At 37.4% G+C, this 25,405-nt stretch overlaps 1 protein-coding gene across 1 annotated transcript; it reads left to right on the top strand.

Annotated features, from left to right (window-relative positions):
- The first annotated feature begins 3,882 nt into the window (after positions 1–3,882).
- Positions 3,883–10,408, top strand: zic5 (Zic family zinc finger 5). Its single transcript, XM_066706762.1, has 2 exons — positions 3,883–5,200; positions 8,242–10,408. Exons 1-2 carry the CDS (start codon positions 4,159–4,161, stop codon positions 8,685–8,687), a joined length of 1,488 nt encoding a protein of 495 aa, XP_066562859.1. The 5' UTR covers positions 3,883–4,158; the 3' UTR covers positions 8,688–10,408.
- The last annotated feature ends 14,997 nt before the right edge of the window (positions 10,409–25,405 follow it).

Raw genomic sequence — 25,405 nt, 5'->3', positions numbered from 1 at the left:
GGGTTTTAGGTCTGTGGATCAAACCCTATCTCTAAGGACTAATGCGTAAAACGCACTGCCCAAGGTGGCCGAGGGAACCAGTTGTAACTCAGCCTTTTTGACAAACTCATAAATTCGACAAGATCATCAACAAGCTCGGGCATCGCATGTTACTTTGATGCCAACGACCTTGGGTACTTCAAGGGCGCACGACCTACGACCCGTGAAGGACCACATATGTTGTCTTGCAGGCTTATTCGGTAAAACAGACCTTTGGACAAAACCTCTTTGTTTAGCGAAGTTGTAATGCGAACTCAAATAGAAACATTTTTTTATATCGGATGGCTCAAAACTTTTAAAATCGGGAAATGTAGGAGCTGTGTTCATTTATCGACGTCTAGAATCGAGCATTACTTCTGAAACAGCTTTGCATAACCATCTGTCTAGTTATTGCGTATATTTATTTATGTCTTCAAGCGGAGCATAAATGTATGCTGCAAAGACCAAACCGGTTCCTGTTTTTACAACAGTCTAACTTAATTTTGAATTTAATAAAATTAACATGAATATGATTTTACTGGTTTAAAAAACACAGTTTTAAAAATATAGCCTGCATTTAGAAAGCAACATGGCCCGAAATGTCATCTGTATTTTGCGTATCGTGTTTTTGCCCCTTTGTAAAGCACTGATATGTCGATTAACGACCCTATTAACCTTATCACAATTTTAATAAATATATATTAAAATGCATTTGCATAGACTGTTAATGATATTTCCCCAAGTAGGCTACACACGCACACGACCATGTGCCTAGGATGGGCATCACCGCACTGGGCACAAGCCTTCTGCCAATATGGGTGTGACTTTGATATAAACAAACAAACCATTTCACTGGTGTCCTTTCTTGGCATAGTTGATAAACAATACCCCAGTAAATAACTGGTCAAATAATAATAATAATATACTAACGCGTGTATTAGCTAATTACCTTTCTAGTGAAATGCACAAAATCAGTTTAATAATTAAGGCTGTGCACCCAAGCGTGGGGAATTGCTCTGCAAATTTGGTTTTGGATAATAAGGCTGAAGAAACTTCACAGCCTTGCTTTACTCATAAACTTGATGTGGCCATTTTCAGATCATTATTTTTCCACCCGACAAATGTATGGGGCATGGAATATGACACTACAGCTGTGCAGATATGTATTGGTAAACTGTTATAATGGACAACGGTGATGATGTTTTATTGGAGAATAGAATTTCACCGCAGGTGCGAATGCTTGCATTTCGTGACTTAAAATGTATAACTGTTCCTTAACACCTACATTTGAGTTGTACGATGTACCCGGTGCATGTATAGTATTTTGATGAAAATTTAAATTGCAGCAGGCATTTACATTGAAATATGATAGTTTCGGGAAGAGAAACAAGTATCAGCGTAGCTATATTTTCTTCAGAGATAGACAGACAAACAGACGGACAGACATAATTCTAGAGGGAGTTGTGTGCTTATATCAATTGCCTGCAAACTGCAGGTCAAACGATTTAAAACTATATCACCCATAACTTGTTTTCTATAGATTTGCACAGTGTAAAGAAAAATGTTGCATGACTATTTATTTATTGCAGGGTGGGGTAGGTGGGTGCGTCCGTCGCTATCGTATATAATTAAGCATTACTTTCAGATACAGGATTTATTGTGTTGTATAATATGATATACATCTGAAAAGTACACAACACAAATTCTGAAAATCAAATGATGCCGAAGCCCTTTTAGAGCTGTTTTCGCACTTTGAATACAGTAGCCTACTTTTGATTATAAAATTACCCCACCACACACACACACACACACACACACACACACTCACTAATAACGTCTAAACTATACTTTGAAAAAAATGATCACAAACACAAAACTGTGAACATTGAAATGAAAGAATATATGACTTTGTTTATCTCCATTCAACATTTATTTATTTATTTTGCATTCATGGATGTGCATTGGCAAGCTAATGTTTAGTAGGCTATATGCCACTCTACAAAATAAGGGGATCCCAATAGTTTGCTATGAATACATTTCAATTATTATAGACGGATTTATATAAGTATATTTGATTATGTTTTAATTCATATGACATGCGTGAATTCGTCATAACCACCAACAGCCCCCCCACCCCACCTCTGAACACACAAACACACACCGATCCTGATCCAACCCATAAACCCTACAACTGCATAGCGTTTTGTTTTGTCGACTATTATGAATCGATTGCAGAAGTGTCTTTGAATTAAGACATATTAAATCGATGACAGATACACATCATGCTGTGTTTAACACGGATTCTACAAGGAGGCGTGTACTGATTCTATAAAGCACAGCAACACTCAGGTTTACAAGTTTTCCCTATGCAACCATGCATAAAGTCATAAAGTCGCACTAGGAATACAACAGAAAAAGTACGTCTAATTTCAGGAGACAAATCGTTTTTCCTTCACGGAAATCAACTTTTTAATACAGAGAAGTCTCGAATTTCGTGGTCACACACGAGTACCAGAAATAATTAAAAATAAATCAACAGAGTTATTATGAAGTTATTAAGTTATATATAAAACATTACATAATTCGGAATCATTATGTAATTTAAAATTAATTGTATTATATTTATTTATTTATTTATTAGTATGTATTGATTTATTTATTTTAAGGGAAAGGAGGGGAGGGGCGAAACATTTATAACATTTTATGAAGGTATCGTAGCCGGGTCGTTCTAAGAATTTCACCTGTAACGGCCCCCTATGTAATTTAGATCAATTATACTCATGCGTCCTTGATTTTAGAAAAGCTTCTAGGTGAAATAACTTTTTTCATTACTATATGAATACCTAAGGCTTTTCCATGTTCTTAGTATTTTTTTGTCAACTGCATATTATTATCAGTAATGTCGGAGGTAAATACGCAACTGCCTCTTAGAATTTTAAGTTGGTTGGTCATTAAAGCAGATCATTTAAAATATTACCAAACTGTGAAGTTACATTTTGTTAGTCGTTATGTCATTAGAATAACTTGTATGCGTACGAACATCGCCACTAAATTCACGAAATAGATTGAGCATTTCATTAGAAAAATAAAGTTTTAAATATTGAATTTAATTTAAAAAAAAAAAAGCAGGAATACATTTATTTCAACCACCAACAAATGATATGCTGGTCCAATTATATGCACAAGTCCATTCACACTATTTAATGAATAATGGTATATGTTACCTTTTAAGTAAGAGTAGAATGAAGTTAAACTACACATTGATAATGTTGTTCCTCAGTTTAGTTTTTAAGGGCTTGCACATACGAAATGTATTAGATCTGTGTGTGAACGTACGTATGCTTATACAGTATTTCATGGTTTATTTAAATTATACTAGATTGCTAATATCATAGTCATACATAGGCTATATTACTTTACAATAGACACAAGTTGGCTACATATATCTGCTGGTAAGCTATAGTACAATATATGGTTAGCAACTGTTCAAGCATCAGCTATTTAATTTAATGATTGTAATTATTTTACAGCCTAAAATATTCATATTCTCGAAGGCCTGCAGTTACTGAATTTGTGCCTTCATTACGTTTTGAAAACTTCCGTACCCGTGGTCATTTTCTTTTTTTTTTTTTTTCTTTTTTTTTTTTAAGTCCTCACAATTGGTAATAATAGGCTACACAATAAGACTTTCTCGTTTCTTATTACACGCCCTATTTGTAAATCTATGATTGCATCCATGTGCGCGGGTATCAGCAGAAAGAGAAACACATAAACAGATTTGCTGCTAACTTTGTGAGTTCAACTTTTGGAGACAACAGTGAGGAAGAGAGTGAGGGGGCGGATCCCCGCTGTGCCTCTGCGCTGAATGGCAGCCAATCGCGTCGCTCGCCTAACTGCCAGTCACCGGAATCCGTCCAATACCCGCAGTGCCATTTCTAAACTCTATTCCCCACTGTGTCCTCCAACTGTTGTATGTTCTGCCAATCGCTTGAGGACAGAGTGGGAAAAGGAACAAGCAGAGTTAGAGGCAGGACAAAAGAAGTTATATAGACCGCTATATACATATATATTAATGTTTTGGAAGGCGTGTAGTGGGGAAAAACAATACCAGTGAGTGTGGATGGACTTGACTGTGTAGTTATGGAGCCCCCTTTGAGCAAGAGGAACCCGGCGCTAAGATTAGCGGATTTGGCAGCGACTCAACCCCTTCCTCATCAGAATATGACAGGCTTCCCGGGGATAGGGGGGCATCACCCTCACTCCCACCATGCCCACCTCCACCCTGGGGAGATGGGCAACGACCCCGGAGTGGCACTCACTCCATTTGGACCTGAGCACATGGCACAGACAAATGCTCTCAAACTTAGTCCATCTCAACCCATTCAAAGCCACCCCGAAGCCCAGACCGCGGCATCTTTCGCTTCTCCTCAGACCACAGTTGGCTTCCCCGTGGCTCACCCCCACTCAGGCTACACAACCAGCAGGGACTACATCCTCAGGAGAGAGCTTTCAGCCTCTGCTATGCATGCACTTGGCGACCAACATAGTTCCGCCTCCTCCCCACATCACCATGGCATGTTCATTTCCCCAACAGGTGCTTATGGGCACACGGAAGGTGGTGCCCATCCACTTTTTTCTGGACTTCACGAGCAAGCTGCCCCAGGTGCCCACCACCACGCGCTCAACGGGCAGATGCGCTTGGGTCTTCCGGGGGACATTTATGGCAGGCCAGACCACTTCGGCCACAGGCCCGAGCACTATGGACCTTCTTCCCTCCACAGCTACAACTCCATGAACTTAAATGTGAACATCGCGGCAGCTCCTCACGGAGCCGCGGGGGCGTTTTTGAGGTACATGAGGCAGCCCATCAAGCAAGAGTTAATCTGCAAATGGATTGACCAAGAGCAAACTTCAAAGAAGCCCTGCTCCAAAACTTTCAGCACCATGCATGAGCTGGTTAACCATGTCACGGTGGAGCACGTCGGGGGACCCGAGCAGAGCAGCCACGTTTGTTTCTGGGAGGAATGTCCAAGAGAAGGAAAGGCTTTTAAGGCGAAGTACAAACTGATCAATCACATCCGAGTTCACACAGGAGAAAAGCCCTTCCCTTGCCCTTTCCCGGGTTGTGGAAAAGTGTTTGCTCGTTCGGAAAACCTCAAGATCCACAAGAGGACACACACAGGTCAGTATTGATGCGCCCAGGGAACTTCCACTGCATTTAGGCACCGACACCTAACTAAACAAGTTGAACCCAGTATGCGAATAAGAAACGACTTTTTTCAGACTGGATCGTATTAAAGTGAGGTTGCATACTGCAGTATTATTTAAAAATATATATATTTATGTTGGGTTTACTCATAGTGAATCCCACTTTTCATATGTATTCCGACTTCAGCAAAGCCTATCGAGCCAGCATTGCATGGTGTGTGTGTGTGTGTGTATATATATATATACAGGCCTAATAATACACAGAATCGGGTCAAGATCTTTAATATAGCCGATCAATTGTATGTATTTGAAACATCGTTTATAAAGAGTGTTTCGGCTAAATGAGCCTGGTTAGGATTTATCGCTCAGGACAGATATTATCCCTTGGAGTATGTTTGGGTACTTACCGCATACTTAATTGTTTTGTTGATTTACTTTCCTGTCACAGCAAGGAAGCCAAATACAACCATTTGCTCTCCGGTTGCTTTACATTTAAAGAAAACATTCTGCACATATTATTAAAGAATTTACTCAAAGGATGAACGGGGCTAGACTAAAAAGGCTGACGTTAATTTCCCCCAGAAGTACTTATGTATTTGTACTGTCCCTGTACAATAGCCTAACTTCCTCAGTCAAATAATACATAAATAATAAATATATGCATAATATCGATACAAGTTTCACATATGACATAATAAGTTCATATTGTTTTTAAACAGCTTCGAGACCATTTTGAAGTGGTCATCTACATTTTACATTTTACGACACATAAATCCCCACCGGCCTCTGAGGCAGTTTCAGTTCAGGCCTTTAGATTGATAGAAGGTTTATGGGCTTTTAATATACAGTGTAGCCGCTAGATCCGATTTAGCGCGGTTATGGCGAGCTTTGTTTCTAAAGGAGATACCCGGCCTGTGACTGGGTCACGTTCAGCAGCTCAGATGAACTTTTTTTGTGTGCAGCAAAGCAGCCCGACAATACGCACAATCTGGGGTTTACTAAAGTGTGCGTGAACGTGGCGCATCTGAACTCACGCAAAATCCTCCACGGGGCTGCCGGGGTCTGTGCTCCCAGTTTGGCAGGGCCGCAGAGACCCCAGTCCCCTGAAGCAGAGCCTCTGTGGAGAAGCAGCATCGTTTTGCCGTGTAAACAAGCTAAACGGTGAAAGCTGCATGAGACTTTGTTTATGCTGAGAATGAGCTTATTTAAATATATCAATGTATATAAATATATATTGAAAATACTGTAAGGAACAACTGAAAGATTCGCGTTTTGTCAAGATGAGTCTATGTCAGATGGCATAGTCTGAGGAGCACGTCTTTTTGACACCGCTTTCACAAGCGAAGGGTCGTTGTCCTGTCACGCATTGTGGCACGTCCACAGAATGATACATTAAAACGACAATACACAGCAAATTTGGCCATTTAAATGACCGTGGAGGCAGTTTAAATCCCTTTACGTTTGATTTTGATGTCTGAATCAAACTATTTTATTGCTGCATTTTTCGGATTTAATTGTAGGCTATATGCTCCAATAAAAGATGAAGACGATCTAGTAGAATATATTAACAACAATACAAATGAACAATAATAATAATGATAATAAAGTGTGATTCATCCAATAATCATAATAATATGAAGTATTAGTATGTCTAGGCTTTACTCTCACTAGCTGTTTTAAAAGTAGGCTGCTAGAGCTGTACGATTCCAGTTTAGTTCAGTTAAGAACTGCATGTGTCCACATGGGTATGCTGCCTGAAATATCCAGAAAACCTAAACCGTGGTTTTAGTTGGATATCACGAAAAGATAAAGAAATAATAAAGAGGTGGAGTGGTAGGAGGGGCAGAGGCCACACATGTTTCAGAAAACCATGTGAAAATAATTCTTAACCAGAAATTATGTATTTGTAAATGAATAGACAAAACGTACTATACCAAATGATTGGCCATGCACACTGGAAACAAATGCGTTTATGTACTTGTGAATATGGGGATTGCATGTAAAGAGGTGTCATAAATTTAAGGTATGCCAGACAGGAAAAGCCTGAGGCAGTGTGTGGAGAACCACACTATCAGTTAAACAGTTCATGAAACAATTATGCTATAAGTGTTATATATGTTTTTTTAAAGCAAATAAGCATTGAGTGGAATTTATAGGAAGACAGAGAAACGATATTTTGATTAGGCCTGGGTTACAATGATCTGCAGCCATTATACTCTGCATTAAGTCGATGTTTTCCTAATGGTTTATGCTCCATTTTAATGTTAGGCAAAATAAACGCTGAATTTAGTGGACAATTAAATATCCCCCGACTGCTGCTGACACTAATGCTTCTAAATCCCCGGTCAAATTGCAATGATTTGTTTTCTGCTGAGCCTATAAAAGACTTGAACATGTCAACCAGGGTTTGAAAGGACGCCATTTCCTTTCACACAAACCATAAACTCAAGTCATTTTAACAGATTGATTTGAAAGTGAAAAGAGACTTTACATAAACTTACATGACCATTCCAGTATAATCTTTTTGTTGCTGTAGTTCTTGACACGTTTATTTGAATAAAGGTTTTTATTTCTTTATTTTTCAACTTTGTCAATTGGTTGGATTAATGCAGCCCCCAAAATGTTCACCTGTATGTATGTTGCGCGCTTTTGGTCTCAGCACATTTGGGGTTTCAGCAAAAGCACAGATTATTCAAATGTAAACACATGCTACCCTAACGATAAAGATGAACTGCACATTTCTAATTATTACCAATACATTATAATATCATCAACAACAGTTATGGCTGAAGTATAATTAATTGATAGCAAAATACACGAAACCTAATACGTTTTGCAAATAGTGTAGCCTAATTCAATCTGTACTAAGGAAAATGCACTCGATAGAATGAGCAAAGCTGTATGACCAGAGGGATACTGCCTACACTTTGACATAGCGTGATTCTATGTCTAATAATTGTGATACCAAAACCTTTGGAGACCAAGTGCCGAATGTATTTTTCTTTTTTCTTTTAGGAGAGAAGCCATTCAAATGCGAGTTTGATGGCTGTGACAGGAAATTTGCCAACAGTAGTGACAGGAAGAAGCACTCTCACGTCCACACGAGTGACAAGCCATACTACTGCAAAGTGAGGGGCTGTGACAAGTCCTACACACACCCCAGCTCCTTGAGGAAGCACATGAAGGTCCACTGCAAGTCTCCTCCACCTCCATCCGCCAACACGGGCTCCACTTACCAGACTTCGTCTCATACTCTGGGAGCCCCCCTGTCCCCGACCTCCGAGCCACCCAGGAGTCGTTCAACCAACCTCTCGCCTCCCGTTACGAACCTCAATGAGTGGTACGTGTGCCAGGGCAGTGGGGCCCCCAACACCATGCACACCCCGTCCAGCGACGGGCCCACAACGGACTCCGAGGACGAGGACTCGTACAGAAATTCAGATCCAAGGACAATGCTCTGATATCGACACAGATCCACAATGACATACAAACACGCTCATTACCAATAATGGTATGCTGTTTTGTAAAACTACCCAGTAAGTGGACATGATACGCATATCAGGGTGTAGGGTGGTGGGATACGGACACAGCGCCAAGGATGGTAAACGATGACAGAAACGGCTTATAGGTTATTCCGGCTACTGTAACCTAACATAAATACAACCCTGCCACCTTCACTCCCTCCTCTTCCGTGAATTGCTCAGATTTCCAGGCATCTGACACCAGGAAACGTTTGGCATTTATTTCGATTTTACTACTATTTCTTATTAAAGGCACGTCAGGATCACACAAGTAAAACAAGTAGCAAACCAAATTGAAATCCATATTATAGGGCCTGATACGTTGTTAATTAGAATATGTTAATAAAGAATGAAACACTTGGGGCCTACTCACTCCCATTAGGACTATTACATCTTTATCTAGGTAATTCGTGAGTGTCAAAAGAAAACCCTTAATGTAAACTAATTAACGCCACAAAATTAAGACGACATAAAATTAAATTGTAGCAATGCATACCCAATTCTTATTGACAGTATGGAAATTGGTGATATGTATGTATGTATATATATAGTGTGTACGTATGTAGTCACCTTTTAAAAAATATATACTTGTGTATGTAAGGCTACACATGCATACATAATATATATACTGACATGTACATGACCAAAAGGAAATACTGGTGTGTGTTCGTCTGACTAACATGATTCAGTCATCACTGATTAATGATGTTATGATGACATTGTCCATATGATGTCATCATACTCTGTCGCAAACCTTCAAAGTCTAACCTGTCTGATCCATCAATGTCTTATCTGTGCACAGCACAATAAGACTATAACGTCAGTCAGTATATATGTTATCAGTTAATTAATGTACATTCATGCCACTCACCTAGAATGCAATATTTATATAGACTTCAGTGCAAAATTGTGTGAAAACATTACACTGCGTTTTTTATATTGTGTTTCGTTGAAACAAAGAAAATATTTTTTATGTCAATGTAGCCATAGATTTCCTAAAAGGACTCAAATTACTAAGGCCTAAAGCAGAAAAGGAAGCGCCACAAAGGGTACAGATGTTGTTCGAAAGTATACCATGGTTACTCTTAAATGACAAGTGTATTGTATTTAAACAAATATATAAATATATTTTATGCAACAAGAGAACAAATAACATCGGAATACAAACTCGTTAAAGAGTACTAATTTGTCCTTTGAGACCCTAAAGATGAGAAAAAAAGAGACAGACATATCCCTGACGGATTTGTATATAATTGTATTGTTGGCCGTTAGTGTTGATGTAGTCTTTATTAATTCATGTTGCTGTTGTTTTGTATATTGTAATTTATTTGCTGGCGTAATGTTGTTCGGAAATTACAGATACACCAAAGAATAATAATATTAATTTTGGTGAAACTTTGTGATATTTTTCGTGGTCTGTAAAAGAGTATTATCTTCTTACTTGAATGAGCTGTAATGTGAAAACCACCTCTCGCATGCCCAATGTAGTAGTAATGACTCCTAATATATATTGTTGAGGTGCATGGCGCTGTTGATTTTGAAAGAAAAAAAATATGAAACAGCTTTGACTGTGGAGGTCTGTGATGTTTGTGGTAAAACTGATAACGTGGTGAACTTGAATAAAATTGAATCGGACACTTAAGAATTAAATACGTGTTTTTCATGTCAAACTGACTTTATAAAGTGAGTTTGAAGATCATTTCGCCCACAGCGTCATTGTGGTAGTATTGAATAATTCAATTGGGACACAATTAGATGTGGAATACAGTTTATGGGGCTAATTATCATTGAAATGTTTTACCCGTAACATACTTTTTTTGCAATTTGAGCGCAGGGTATTTGTGGATTGCCACTTCTTCAGAAAAACAAAATGAAGTGCAAAAAACAATACTTGCCACAATTCTATAGGCCTACCATAGTTTTCAACAAAGCAAAATGTATAATAATAATAATAATAATAGAACAAAAAAGGCAACATCAACTGCATTAATGCTAAAAACGCTGTTTAATCAGCAGCCACAATAATTTAAATACATGTACGCTAAACCTTACTTGGGAGGTGGATATACTGAATTCACTCTGAACCCCCACAACCCCCCCACCACCTTCCACACATACTTATAAAAGAACAACTCAGATGTATCGGACCAAACCAACCTACAGATGTCAACTGCTCGGTGTCCTATACCCCTCCTCGGTTTGTAAAACCAATATGCAAATATGTAAGTACTTATATAAAAATAAGAAAACTCACCCAGCCCACAGTAGCCCACCTAGATAAGGCAACATACACACATTTATACATACACTTACATATGTGTGTGTGTGTGTGTGTATAAGTATATATAAGCATACACACACACACACACACATACACACTATAATCTTAATACAAAACCTGCCCACAAAAGGAATTGGGGTGTGTTATAGGGGGGAATGAAAATGAAAACAAGTTTGTTCTGTGCAGGCCGACAAATAACAACACACCAAGTAGAATAACAGCCATGTAAATGAAGGCGCCAATCAATGGGAAAACTTATAGCTCCTTAATGAAGTCTCCTTTGAAAGGCAGGACAGCACAAAGCCACCAAGGCATGAATCATTCATGGGAAATATAAAAGATAAAAGATATCTGACAATAAGCAGAATCTTGTATAGAGTATATAAAACAAGTTTCCCCCTCTTATTTTCTGCATTAAAACGCACAATCTCACTTTCACAGTCTCCTCTGTCCAGTCTATAGAATTGAAATTGACCAGCGCAAGTCCTGCTCCACTTCAAAGCGAGCGACTCCGGAGCGGAAGGCTTGGCGCTTGGACAATCTTCATGGTGTGTTAAGATTTCTATGGCAATTGGCAAGCAAGACGGTCGCATTTGAATATATCTGGTAGAAAACCACTTATTGCCACTAAACTGGACATCATCAAAGCAAGAGACTGCATCTTCTCTCATGAACCACTAAAGATTTCGATCAAGGCTATTGTATGAACAGTGGGTACAGTGGTATCATTTCGAAGGACCATTGAAATATAAATTGCTTTGACTTGGTTCGTATTCAGAAGAACAGTTGCTTCAACATGCATGCGTGTTTACAATAAATAACCCCACAACAGTAGTGCTGCATGTACGATTAAAGTGGAATTCAAACAAAGGAAATGCACCAAAGACACCGTGTTAAAACAACATGTTTTATTATATATATATATATATATATATATATATATATATATATATATATATATATAAAACCCACCATTATTATCACTAATATGTTTGTTGTTTTCAATACTTTTTTTTTTTTTTGGTTTAGACTATTGAACACATTTTAAGTGAATCTACTTTTGCACTAAGAACTATTAATGCAACTATTTCGATTAATGGGAAATTGGAAATACTCTGTCATTGGACAGGTGATTCGTATTACCCACGAACAGTGCAATTTTGAGGCGAAACAGAGAATTGCTTGCTTGCATCTACATATAAAGGTTTGTCTGCGTCCCCTTAGGAAGAGCTCCTGACTCCGTTTTGCCTGCCCGGTTCTGCAAAATAAGAAACGTTTTAAAAAAAAGAAAAAAGTGCAGAGGAAGCGCATCTCTGGACACAAAAAGGCACAAGTGCCTAATCAGGCAGTGCGAAGTTCAAAGGCAGATGCTTTGAAATTCAAACTGCTGCTTTTATGGTCCATCAACATGGAGCGCTAGGATTGCTATGGCAATGAAGGGCGCAAAAGCAAGCTGCATCCAAAACAGTCCACCTCGATTCGAGACACTCTATTAAGATACAGTTGCCTTGACCTTTAGTTTCATGCCATGTTAGTTCAGTCAATTTTCACTTCATCAGAATCTGTAATATTTTGGCTTTTTTCCCACCTTTCCTTTACCTCTCTGTACATCAACAACTTTCATTTGCAAGGACTAATGCCCCTTTCCTCTTATCCAGCAAGAACTCCGAGTTGGGAGGAAAATCGGTTGTTTATTTAATACAAGTGCTCTGTGAATGGTGAAAAATAAACACGATGAAAAATAACCAAACAGATTATTCCTCCCAGTGAAAAAAAACGGGACTTAATAAAAGGGTGAAGCAGTCACCGCTGAATGAGAAAGCCTTTGAAGTGGAACTTATTATCTGAGGCATACTTTTGGGTTGTCCTAACGACGCAGCTGAATTGAAAAGGCTCTCCTTTGTCAGCGATTTGTTCTCCTTTGCTGAGATGCCCGTAGAAATCACTTACATGCACTGCCTTAACATGCAGCCTGCAAATCAGTAACTTTCCGAGTCAGACTTGCAGACGCCACTCTGCACAAGACAAAGCAAAAGTCGCGCTGGAAACACCGTTAGGTCTCTCACAGCTTTTTCCCCCTTTTTTCTTTCGTGGCTAGGGTGGTGGTTTAAGGTGGAAGAGCCTGAATGCTTTGTCCAGATGAACACCATCAACAACCAACGATATATTGCAAAAAGCACCAACTGGAAACATCGCATGGACTTAAAAATACAATAAAAGAATACAACTATTTACATGTATCTGCAGTTGGAAGACGATGGGGTTGGGGTGTAAATTGTCAAATGACCTTCCAATTTAGAATAAACAAAGATATTGAAAGGCGCTACATATACCATCATGCCGGTTAATTTATACCAGAGGGTATATGTTGTCTGGATGACATTTTCGTATCATTTTCACTTTTATTTTTTTACCGAATTGTTCTAAAAAAAAAATGGTTATACATCTATCGACAATGCTTGCAAACCACTTATTTTTTATTTTCTTATTATATATATATAGGCTACAGAGAGAAAGAGAGAGAGACTTGGAAAAATAAAACGTACCACTGCTATGACATTACAAGGGCAGCACTGAGAAAAAACGACGCCTCCCATTTACTGCTGTATATTTGTTTAAAATACTCGTTTTTGTATTAAAATATGTAATTGTTATGCTGAGATTTCTTTGTCTATGTACACCGCGGAAGATAATGTACTTGCTGAGAAGGGAGCAGCAGCAGCAGCGGTACAAGCACAGTGCATTAAATATTGAATGACAGAGGAAAAAGAGCTTGTCAAGGGGCGCTCAGCCTGAAAGTCTTTCTTTAACTTTTTTTTTCCTTCACTTGCCTGTTCAACTGCTTAAGCTGGTGTTAATTAAAGCTGCTTGTAACCGAGTTAGGTTCAGGCTTTGTCCATTTTCTCACTTTGCAATGAAAGGAAATCTTGTAACGGTAGATTTATCTGCTCCTTGGTCATTTTCTTCCTGTCATCTACAACCAGGAGGATTTAAGAAGTAAACAGCGAAATCTGAAAATTGCCTTATACGCCTATGTCATATATTTATTCAATGCCTTGAATTGAGCTTGGAGTGAAAAGTTGAAAAGCCAAGGGATTACCAGATCTGAAGGCTTGATTATGTGCCTAAATAATACAGGGAAAGGAAAACTAACCAGATGTATAGTCTGCTATACATTTTGGGCTGTTTTCTTTAGCCTTGAGTGTGTGTGTTTGATAGAGAGAGAGAGAGAGAGAGAGAGAGAGAGAGAGAGAGAGAGAGAGAGAGAGAGAGAGAAATATACATTTTAACTTGAAATATGAAATCAGTTATTTATTAAATATGAATCCTTTCCAATAAGGCTTGTGCATGTATTCATTTCACGAATATTGCACCACAGAACTTAAAACATGACACATATGTTACACTGTGGACATAATAAGCAAACATAGGTGTTTATATCCGTCTGTGGCATTAAAAGCAGGTTTAAGTTGTATGACATAGACATGCATTCCAGGGAATGGCTATTAAAAACGTTAATGATTTCAATATGTAGTAGCCTATACTATTAGGATATGCCGAAGCAGTTTAATTATATTTTAACAGCAAAATAAGAGTAGTTTTAGTTTCTTAAATTGCATTTTTAGAGCTCTGAGGTCACATCAGTAAACGTGTCTGTAAGAGACAAGCCCATTGATGTTGGCACAAAGAAACGGGTAAAACAATGCTAATGGAAAGTGACAGATCCGTCAGACAACCCCAACCCAATCAGTAATAAAGACATAAAACATCCCAAACCAACCTGCTGTACAAATTTATTATTTTCTATTTTGCCCTGGTTTAAATATCAATGACACATTATTCATGTGATATAGCTAGCAACCTGTACTTCTCTCTAGCTAAATGAAAGACCTTTTTAGTGCTCCAAAGTGGCGCACGATTTCACAGACAATGCGCACATTTCTTGGTTCTAATCTTGGCTCATAATTACACCAAATGCGCTGTCTATTGTGCAAAGGCTATACTTCCAATAAACTGGGCACAGATTCACTATCCAGGCATCTTGCCAAAATCTTCCAAGCACCCTACCTGGCTCCTAGCTTAAGTTTCCTGAATAAGTGAGAAACAAAATTACAGTCCAGTTGCAGTTGTACATGCTACTGCCCTGGTCCGCTCCCACTCTTTAAAAAATCAAGATTCAACTGGGAACTTCAAAGTGAACAGAAGTGTGGAGGTGAACTTTTCTCTCTCAGTACTGTAAGTGTAGACTACCAACTTCTTTCTAACTTATGAGGACAAATCCGAAATGAAATGAGAGGCTGAGACTGTCAGTTGGGGTTGCTTTTGCATGTCCGCTGTCTTGAATGGTTTGAGGTACTTTGTGTGCAATTTAGAAATGCAAGAGAAGGACAAGGCTGGTGTCCTGTTCAATTAGGGCTGGATGAATAGCTGGACCTGGTTGGGAAGTTTTAGCAGCGACTGGCTCTTTTTTGCACAAGTCCAATCCGAGCAGCTGTGATTTCACCTATTAGCCCCTATGTCTTTCCGACGAGATTGGTGGAGTTAAACATCCGACAATGGGCGCTCTGGGGCGCCTCTCGCCTGACCTATACCCGGTTTTAATAGTTTCATAGGAACTTCATTAAATCAATTACTTAGTGAGCACATCATAATTTATTTGTAATTAGCTCTGAAGAGCTTGATTTTTGCAACAGACCACAGAAGAGAGCCCAGCGGGGTTTGCTATGTACTACAAGCACCTTTGTTTGCTTTTGATTCGTGGTATTATTTGCCTGTTACAACAAAAGTGCAATCTTAACGTCTTCATCAGGTATTCAGTCTTAGACAATTTCGAAGTGAGCATCCTTAGACTGAAGGTAACAGTGTTTTTTTCACCGAAAGAAACATATTTTCATATGGCCCAGTATGGTCCAGACAGGGACTGTGAATGGTTAGCACTGTACAGAGAGGCACAACGAGAGCTGCATTCAAATACAGATTAAGAAACTTAAACCAAGTGAGTTGCTTCTTGTCTTGCATGGGTCAAATACAATTTGAAAATGGAAAACTGCTTTAATAACTGCATTCCGTTCGTAACCTTATCACTATGATAAGAAATAACAAAGCAAGGTCACCGAAATAAACATTAACCAATTTAGAAAACAAAGATAAAGCACACTAAAATGATATCTATAATAGGGTCGAGTCGTCTGTGTACAACACATTTTTAAATCGATTCTTCTTCTTACTTAGTTTAGAGAAAGAAATGGGCCACTAGCATTTAAAAGAGCATTCAAATTATGAGACCAAGGCAAATACTTGCATTGCTCAGATTCTGGACAAAAAGCAGCCCATCCCTTCTTAATTCATTATGGTTCACATAGAAGTTATGAATACAGATAACTGCTTTTGTCTATTCTGCCATATGTTTCGTTTAGCTGCGTACTAAAACATAATTGACGTTTTGATAAGAAAACAATGGCGGGTAAAAAGAAACATAACTATTAGCCTACTTAAAACGTACAGACTTTTTCTAAGTTTCACCTTCGTTTCTAAAGAAACTAGTCACGTGAAACAATACTACACATGTACAATCGAATATGTATTTATTTATATAGGCTATTCACTGTTTTGACCAACCTTTACAATCTACGCTTTATACGTTACTATATGAACAGCTCTGATTTGACACTTAATTTGCAAAACATTTGTAGCATTCGTAGTCGTAATTAACATTTCACGTTGATCATTCCTACCATATAAAAATTGAAAAACGGTTCTTTATATAAAGTTCTATCAGTCTTTTAGCAAACAATTTCGATTTTCTGCTGAACTGAGCATCACATGTGACTTGCACATCTCTGATATTTGTATTTTAATAACACTGATAAACTGTTTCTCTTAAGTAAGTAAAAATGCGAGTTTGTGATTCCTAAATCTCCGCAGCTCGATTGGTAAGGAATCCATTATTCAAATAGGCCTACTTTTCAAGATGACTAAAAAGCAAAACATAATCACAACGTTATGTGCTCATCTGGTTTATTCCAAACGGGTTATTCCAAAAGTTGGATCATTTTGTAAAGTAAAATTAATTTTATATGATCTGCAGTTTCAATAGCATTCCCAATAATAAAAAAGAAAGATAAATCATATAGGAAATTCTTCATAAATGGCAACTATTCTTCAAAACATTCTACAAAATAAATGTCTTAAAGTACAAAGTTAACTCCTTTAATGGTTTGACTTTTATATAAATCACAGAAAACACACACACACACTCATACAATAACAACAACATTTGCCCTCCTAAATCCCAAATTGTGTTATGCTACTCCCATAATTATTTGAAATTTGAGCTGAGGGAGAGTGGAGCTGAAAAATAGCATACAATGTTGACCAATACTAAGTACTACATATACTACATTTATAATAAAATAGGTCGTTAAGTTGAAAAATGAACCCATGAATATGACTGATAAGGACTGATATTGATTCTTGATTTTCCTCTTTTAAAAAATTGAAGCAGTGCAAATAGTTATCAGAATACTTATAGTGAAAACTGGGGGAATAAATCAACAAGAGCAATGTTCAACTTAAAGAATCCATAGTCAGGCCTCACTTAGCATTTTTATTTTCAATTTTGTTCACCATGCTATAGCTGTCCTGGAAGGAGTACAAAGTAAAGTGAACAGAATATGTTTTGGTCACAAATGCATGCCATTCAAAGATGGGTTAAAGGAACCGAATATCATTTGTTTTGAACATAAGATAATGTGAAAGGATTTTAGTCAAGTACTGAAGATGCTCCAAGTTATGAAGGACACAAGGTCCACCCATAGAAATTGAAATTATGTGTGTTAGGTTCTGAATTTAGTAAGCAATTTTTCACATTAAGTGCAGGAATAAACTATCCAATTATGCAGCTGATGCTGACTCTTTGGGATCTTTCAAGACATGACTGAATACAATTATGGGATGATTTCTCTACTACTACTACTACTACTACTACTACTACTACTACTACTACTACTACTACTACTAACCAAACCATCAAGATGGATTGACATGTTTTATAATTTGTTACAGTGGATCTGACATTTAATGTTTGTGTCCAGTTCTTGCGTCGGTAAACTCTGGTTAGGACCACATCCTGTTGATTCCTCAGCCCGGCCTGCAAGTGGATGTGTTGCTGTGCGAAAGAAACGCCCTGGATTCCAGTGAAAAGGGCAGGGCAGGCTACTCTGATTTATTGCCCCACATTACACGTTTCCAGTTTTCAGTAGTCCATCATTCATGCAGCTTTACCCACTGGAGTCTTATTTCAGATGAATACATAGCCATTTCTTCAGTCATACTTTGTCTTAAAAGTGACCATATGTAATTGTAACCAAGTCTGTATATCACCACATAGGCACTACACAGGAGGTAAAGGTAAGTCAGTAACCAGAGCTCCGAGTGTGGAGATCAATTTTGATGACCGTGGTGAAGGTGTAGGTTAGAATAAAAACAGCTACACTATATACACTTTGTGTGTACCTACATTAATTCTGCTTAAACATAACCCAATGTTATATGTATGTGACTTTGAGGAAATTAAAGTCTGTTGAAAATTTCCGAACATAAAGACAACATTCCATAAAAAACCCAATTGGAACTTAATTGTTTGTCAGTTCCTGAAAGACTACAGTGTTCAGATGTTCTGGAGGAAGGCCATTTCCATTGATCTGTGTTCTGTGAAATTGTGGTCAGCCAAAGTATCATCCCACAGACAAGGTGTAGAGGGCAACTGTGTCAATGGACAGCCACAGGGCAAACTAATTGTATGCATTCTTTAATGTGCCTGGACCATCAGGTGACCACTACAAAGCCATGATGGCACCTCAGGAAGTTGAATTTCAAGTTAGACAAGCCAGAATCACCTGCACAGTTGTGGGCTGTATGACAGGTCAGTGGCTGGTTAGCTACATTGAGAAACTAAAACTAAAACATACATATTTAGTCTCCCTTTGCTTATGGAGGTATTCTGCTGCTTCCAATTGATTTCCCGGTATCCAGTTGGGTACTAATTCTCAAACTCCCCTTTCTTGTATGTCTGGCCTACTGCCATTTTAGTTTCCTTATTCTTGAAATGAGGTCACACACTTGTAACCTGTTGTTTCCTTTTCTGTACCTCCTTCTTATTTTAGGGAATATTTAAATTATTCTATGTGTCCTCTGTAGTTTGTGCTCATTTCTGCATTAGAACGCATGGTTTTCCTCCATATGTTAATAGAGACAACAAACATTAGGAAAATCTTTTCCTATTAAGGCACGAAGGCAAGTTTTCCCTGTACAATCATATTTAATCTTCTGAAACTACTCAATAGCATTTTGTCTCTTCTGCACATTTAAAACATCTGGCTTTAATTTTGAGATATGAATCAACCCACACATAGCTGATGACCTCCTTCTGCATGCTGTCGTTAATTCAATACACTTGAAAGAAGAAGAGTATATTTATATATTTGTTAAATAATATCACCACTGCATTTTCAGACATGCTTTAATGCTGGCTTCCAGTACTTCTTGAACTCATAATTGTAATTCCTTTGGGTTTGTTGGCATACATAAAAATAAGTTGTCAGTGAATTGTAGTTCATTAAAGTAGGTTCCAGCAACACTCACACTGTTTTATTTCCAGTCTGATGTTGTGAAAACGTCTAGTGTTTCTGTAAAAAGCATCAGACAGGTAACTTTGAGAGCATTCAGATCCAACCAGAAGAACTGGATTCAGGTTAAGAAGCTGTCCTAAACCAGTCCACCTCCGATTCTTTTGAAATGTTGAGGTGGTCTTTTTAGATTGTTATTATGCTGAATAGTGACTTAGATCTGATAAGCCACTGATCACTAGGTGTCATTTCAATTAGTAGTTAGTCTTGGTACTCTGTATTTACATTGTCATTACTCACCTAGGGTTGTCAGTCCCCCAGATAATTAAATCAAGACTATACCATGACGGACCAACCTCTGACTTGTGTATGTGATTAGTTATATTGCTTAAACGCATAAGCCACATAATTGAGAATACATTTGTCCACACATGGCATCGGATTTTGCACTATAACCTTTTTTTTTCAGCTGTGATATTGTTTTACTAATCGATTGATCCTTTATTATACTACAAATTCGACATTTAGATCCTTGATTGGTAACTTTCCTCCACAGTGTTGCAGTGATTAGAAAATCTGGCAGAATGTGTCAGTCAAAAGCTTCTCCATTCTGCTTTTAACTGGCTTAATGCTCTATATGAGACCCATGGCAATAGTAGGGCATCCTTTTTTCACTTTCACATGTAAAATGTTTTCAATTCCCACTGGACAGAGTGTTGGTTCATGTTGTGTTTTACATGCTGAATGTATCTACCAATCAGTTAGACAAGGTAATTAATATTTACCCTTAACTCTAATGTGTATGCTGGCGTTATCTATGTCACAAGCCTGCAGGACATCAATACTGGAATGGCTCAAACGATGCTGCCATGAGAGACTCTTTCATTCCCGATCTATCTAGGTTTCTAATAAACGATTTTATGGGGGGCAGGGGGGTTAGTCTGGAAGTGATAGTAATGCATACTTAATGTGAAATTGTACTATTTTTGAGCAGTATTACTCTTAACTGTCTTAGCAAGTTAGGGTGCACTGAGTATATCCCAGATCAGCACCAATATGGTGTTACTTTTAAAACATAGTGATGAATGTTAATTTTCAAGTAACATCAACAATATTTTTGTTTGCTTTTAAAATGATTCATAAACATATAAAATAGCTTTTTCTTAAAAAATAAATGTACTTAGCTGCTAGCATGCTGATGACATTGAGGACTCGTATCCATGTACTGGAAAAGCAAGATGACCCTTGACCAAATAATGCTCAGCAATCATAAGTGTCATAACTGCACAGTGCCACAGGTGTGCAGTTTGTTTCAGGGTCCTGTTCCCGTCGGTGACTGCAGACACATTGTGGCACTTGAGTGTGACTAAGTCTGAATGAATTCTCATTGTCGAGCAGTGCTGTAGTCCATTGTCACCTAGACTGCCGAGCACAGTCCCTAAACCACTAAAGCCTCGCTCTTCAATAGGACCTTAATCCCTGATTGATAAACCCATAACCCATCTGAGTGGAATCCCCTCCAGGCAGACCGCAGTGGAACACAACTGATGTGAACCTCCCGCTGGCTTTGTTGAAGTTGCTGCATGGTTTTAAACATCACAAGTGGCTGTCAGTTTTCAATGGTGACCCAAGACAACCCTTTATAGATGGCTCTGAGATTTCCTTTTTTTTTTTTTTTTAAGAGTTTAACATGCAAAGCATATTTCATTCTGGCATATATTTCTAAAGAATATTCCCACTGTTAAGCTGTTCATACTATGGACAATGTTTCCTTTTTAGTCGTTCATAGTCTTTCAGAAATTTTTCAGACTTCCATTTCTGGCTAAAAATGTAGACGCTTATATTTTCAGGTTTTTTTTAAATTATTATTTATTTTACAAAACTACCTGTGGGCAGTCAGTCACAGCACCCACATACCTTTGTAAGAATTTTTGAATGACACATATACCTTCATTATTGACCCAGTTCAATAGTGATTTACAGATTTTAAAAGCCACAAAAGGCATTTGAAAGAAACCTTAAAGTACGTCAAGGTCCATCACCAGAGCAGACATATTTGTAATTACCCACTGAAGACACCCATAAGGTAATTTAAAATGTACTCACCCTCCTACAGCTCCCTCTTCCTCAAGTATACTTTCACTCTCCTGTTCTATTCCTAACTCAGGTAACCCCAACATTAGACTTCTAATTCAAACCACCTGCTGTCTCCCAAGGGTGTGGTAGTGGATGTAGCTTTCCTGTAATATATAGAACACCATACCTGGTCAAGTTTTCATATTAAATATGCACTTTAATTTTCATGTAAAATTTGCCTACAAATGATATAGGGAGTAAAATTCCTTTGAATCTGGAGTTAAAAACTCACTAAAAACTCATTGTGCACATATAAAATAAAAATCAGAAGGGTTTAAATTTTTAAATAGTCCTATTTGATCCCTAACACACAAGTAAGGTTACTATTGCAGTTAGATGCTAATTTTCTTCACCTTACATCACAAAAATCCAAAAAACATGTACTGTTCATATATGTGTGTAGCAGTATGGAGTAGCAGTTAGGGCTGTGGACTGTGGAGTGGAAGATTATGGGTTCAGTCCCAGGTGGGGGACACTGCTGTTGTACCCTTGAGCAAGGAACTGTACCTAGATTGCTCCAGTAAAAACCCAGCTGTATAATTGGGTAATTGTATGTGACAATTGTAAGTCACCCTGGATAAGGGCATCTGCTAAAACATTTAATAATAATGTGCATTTATTTTCTTTGAATAAAACATTCTGCCTAATCGGCTTCCTCCCTACAACTACTACTGTAGTACTTAGTGATCCATGATTACATCTATTTTGGAACAATGACAAAGCCAAGTTTAAAAAACAGAAAAAAAACACAAAACACCATACCTTTTTTTATTTATTAGCTGTACTATTATTAACCAGGTGTTCCTTCACCTGATATTCTCATTGTTCAGTGTGGTAAAGCATAGCGAAGACATGTTGACATGTTAATACTATGACAGGCTCAGGGCTCCGGTTACAAATGGGCAGTTCAGCTCTGTTTGTGGTGCTCATTTTATTATGAAATGGCTGAATTCTCCATTCATAATCTTAGAAAAAGTCAGTGGCGGTATCAATCCGCCCTTCCTATTTGACTGGAGGGCCAACCTGGGTCCTCTGGCAGGACGTTTTGGTTCAGGCAAGGTTAAGTGCCCCTTCACAAAGGCAGCCGGCCTCTGGAGCCCTCATTATCCCTGCTCCCGAAGCAGTAAACTGCAAAGCATAGGGGGGCTGTGGTTTGCGAGTCTTACCTGGGAGACAGGCCATCCATACTTTCATACATGCAATCATAAAATCTTAACAAAAAGCCCAACAGAATAAGATTAAAAAAAAACAACAGCAAAATGACAGTTAAAAGAAAAGCTTTCTGGCTCTGTGATACCTCCTACTTCTAACCATTTTTCTGAGATATGATTTCTACACTCACTTTGGGATTACCCATCACCTGTCAGACAGTCAAACTAAAGTCAGCATACTGAGAACGTGTCCATATTTAACAGTCTGTTTAATAACAATACCCAGGTTATATGGATTATTATTCTTCAGAAATGTAACTAAATAAATGTCAACCTAACTTGTATAGTCTGTCTTGTGGTTGTACAAGCAATTCATTATAAAAGTCCCAAATTGGTAAATATTTCATATGTGCACCTTCATTTATACTATGTTTATTAATTTAAATAACAGCTATCCAGATGTGTGGATGATATGTCTACACGTAGGCTAGGAAGGGAACTTTTAGGTAATTCAGTTTTTCCTTAAAGTACATCTGTATTTTCAGTCCACTAGACATAGTGCAATAAAATGCTGAATGTTGGTTATTGAGAAATTCTGGGTTAGTTCGTTCTTTGGTACATCGTATTCATTCCTGTGAACATCACTGAATAATATATGCTAACTAGAAATTAAATCAATCAATAGTGGAATTCTAATATTGAGATGAATTAATGTGTTTTTTAAGTAAACTTAATTTGTGCTGAGAATGCATAAATGTTGAAAGGTCCAAAATCATTAACTATATCAATCGTTTTATGTTTCATACACAGGTATCGATTCCTACCAGTTAATCTTAATGGGTCTGTTAAATGCACCAGTTCAGAGTTGGAAATAAATTAAAGTTTAATCGCTGGTGTAGTACCTTATTATCATCATTAGTATTAATAGTAGAATAGTATTGTTAATTACCGTTACAATAACAAAAATAATTTTAAATAAAATACAAAAGTCAGCAATCAAATACAAACGAAAATCCGTCGAAAAACAATGTATATGTAATGATTGATCGCTGGCATAAAGTGGATGTGATAACCACAAACCTTAGGAGATCAAAATCAAAGTAACATTCATCAGACTTCTGTTTTTATTTTTCTTGGAAATGTCAATATCTCCTCCAATTGTGTATTCCACAAATGTATCTCATTAAGCTTTTACAGTGTAAAAAATAAAAGGGATTACAATTTTTTAATGTAGCCTATAGTTTACTCAATTTCCCATTCTTTCCTGCCAGTATTTCATATATTAATTTATTTCATTTTGGAAAATGAGTTAATTTGTTTTTAATACTAGTGGTACGTCTGATCAAAAGTGATTTATTTCACTTTTACATGCGCCAGTTATAGGTATACGGTTCTTAAATGATAGACTTCCGAAAACGATTTTTTTTAAATGCCCCAGAAAAAATGACACTTTATTTAAATTATGGAAGCTAAAATATTAAGACAATTAAATATGATACACAATGTATTTTGTAAACCGCAGTTATTAACGCGTTACGTTCACTTGTGCACCTGTACAACAGCAATTACATTAGCCAACGCAAACACGCAAACAATCTTACACAACTTGTAAATGTGATGTTCGCTTAAATATAATAGATAAATAATAAAACATGCATTTCCGTGCTTTAATTATGATTACTACTTATTATTATTATGTCTTCATGGAGTATCATACATATTTAATATATAATGCTAAGCATACAATTTGCCATTAAACAGTAAATAACGCAATTAATTGCTCCCGGTTAAAACTGCAATTATGGTTAATTATTTTTAACTGCAATGATTTATCCAAGCCAGAGTCAAACCTTCTCCTAAAAGACACAGTGGGGATCAAAATGTTAAACACCTACAGTCGTATGCCTTTTGAAACAGGATAAGTTATAGTATATTGACCATTGTTTCTATAAAGCTAATGTTTTAAAATACATACAAACATAAAAAAACGGAATTAGTATTAACTTTTCATCCTCAATGTAAGAATACGAACCATAAGTACATTTTTGAAAAACTGTCCTGAGCACTTTTAATATCCCTCAACCCCCCTCGATACCAGTTATTCCCATTCTATCAAAGATATTATCTTTCTAAAAGTACATTTCCGTTTAATTATTTTTCATTCAATTTGTAGAGCTCAAAATGTTGCGAGTTGTCGCAAAACGACACGTCTTTCTAACACATTCGTTTTAAATTAAAATAAAAAAATGAATTGTGAACCGTTGTCTACATGTAGGCGAAAGCAGCTGACGTCTTACCTACGGCAGGTATATAGAGATTAATTGAATCGAAATAAACACCACAAATGCCAGCCAACACTGTAATATAGGCTAAAAGAGTTACCTTTCAACATAGCTTATAATTAAAATGTATTCATTACATTTTCTGTCGGATTCCTGGTGAATTGATCTAAAATCTCGTTTA

Source organism: Amia ocellicauda, chromosome 6, assembly GCF_036373705.1.
Source record: "Amia ocellicauda isolate fAmiCal2 chromosome 6, fAmiCal2.hap1, whole genome shotgun sequence".
NCBI lineage: Eukaryota > Metazoa > Chordata > Actinopteri > Amiiformes > Amiidae > Amia > Amia ocellicauda.
The sequence above is the reverse complement of the archived record's forward strand: the minus strand, read 5'-3'. Positions and strand labels throughout refer to the sequence as shown.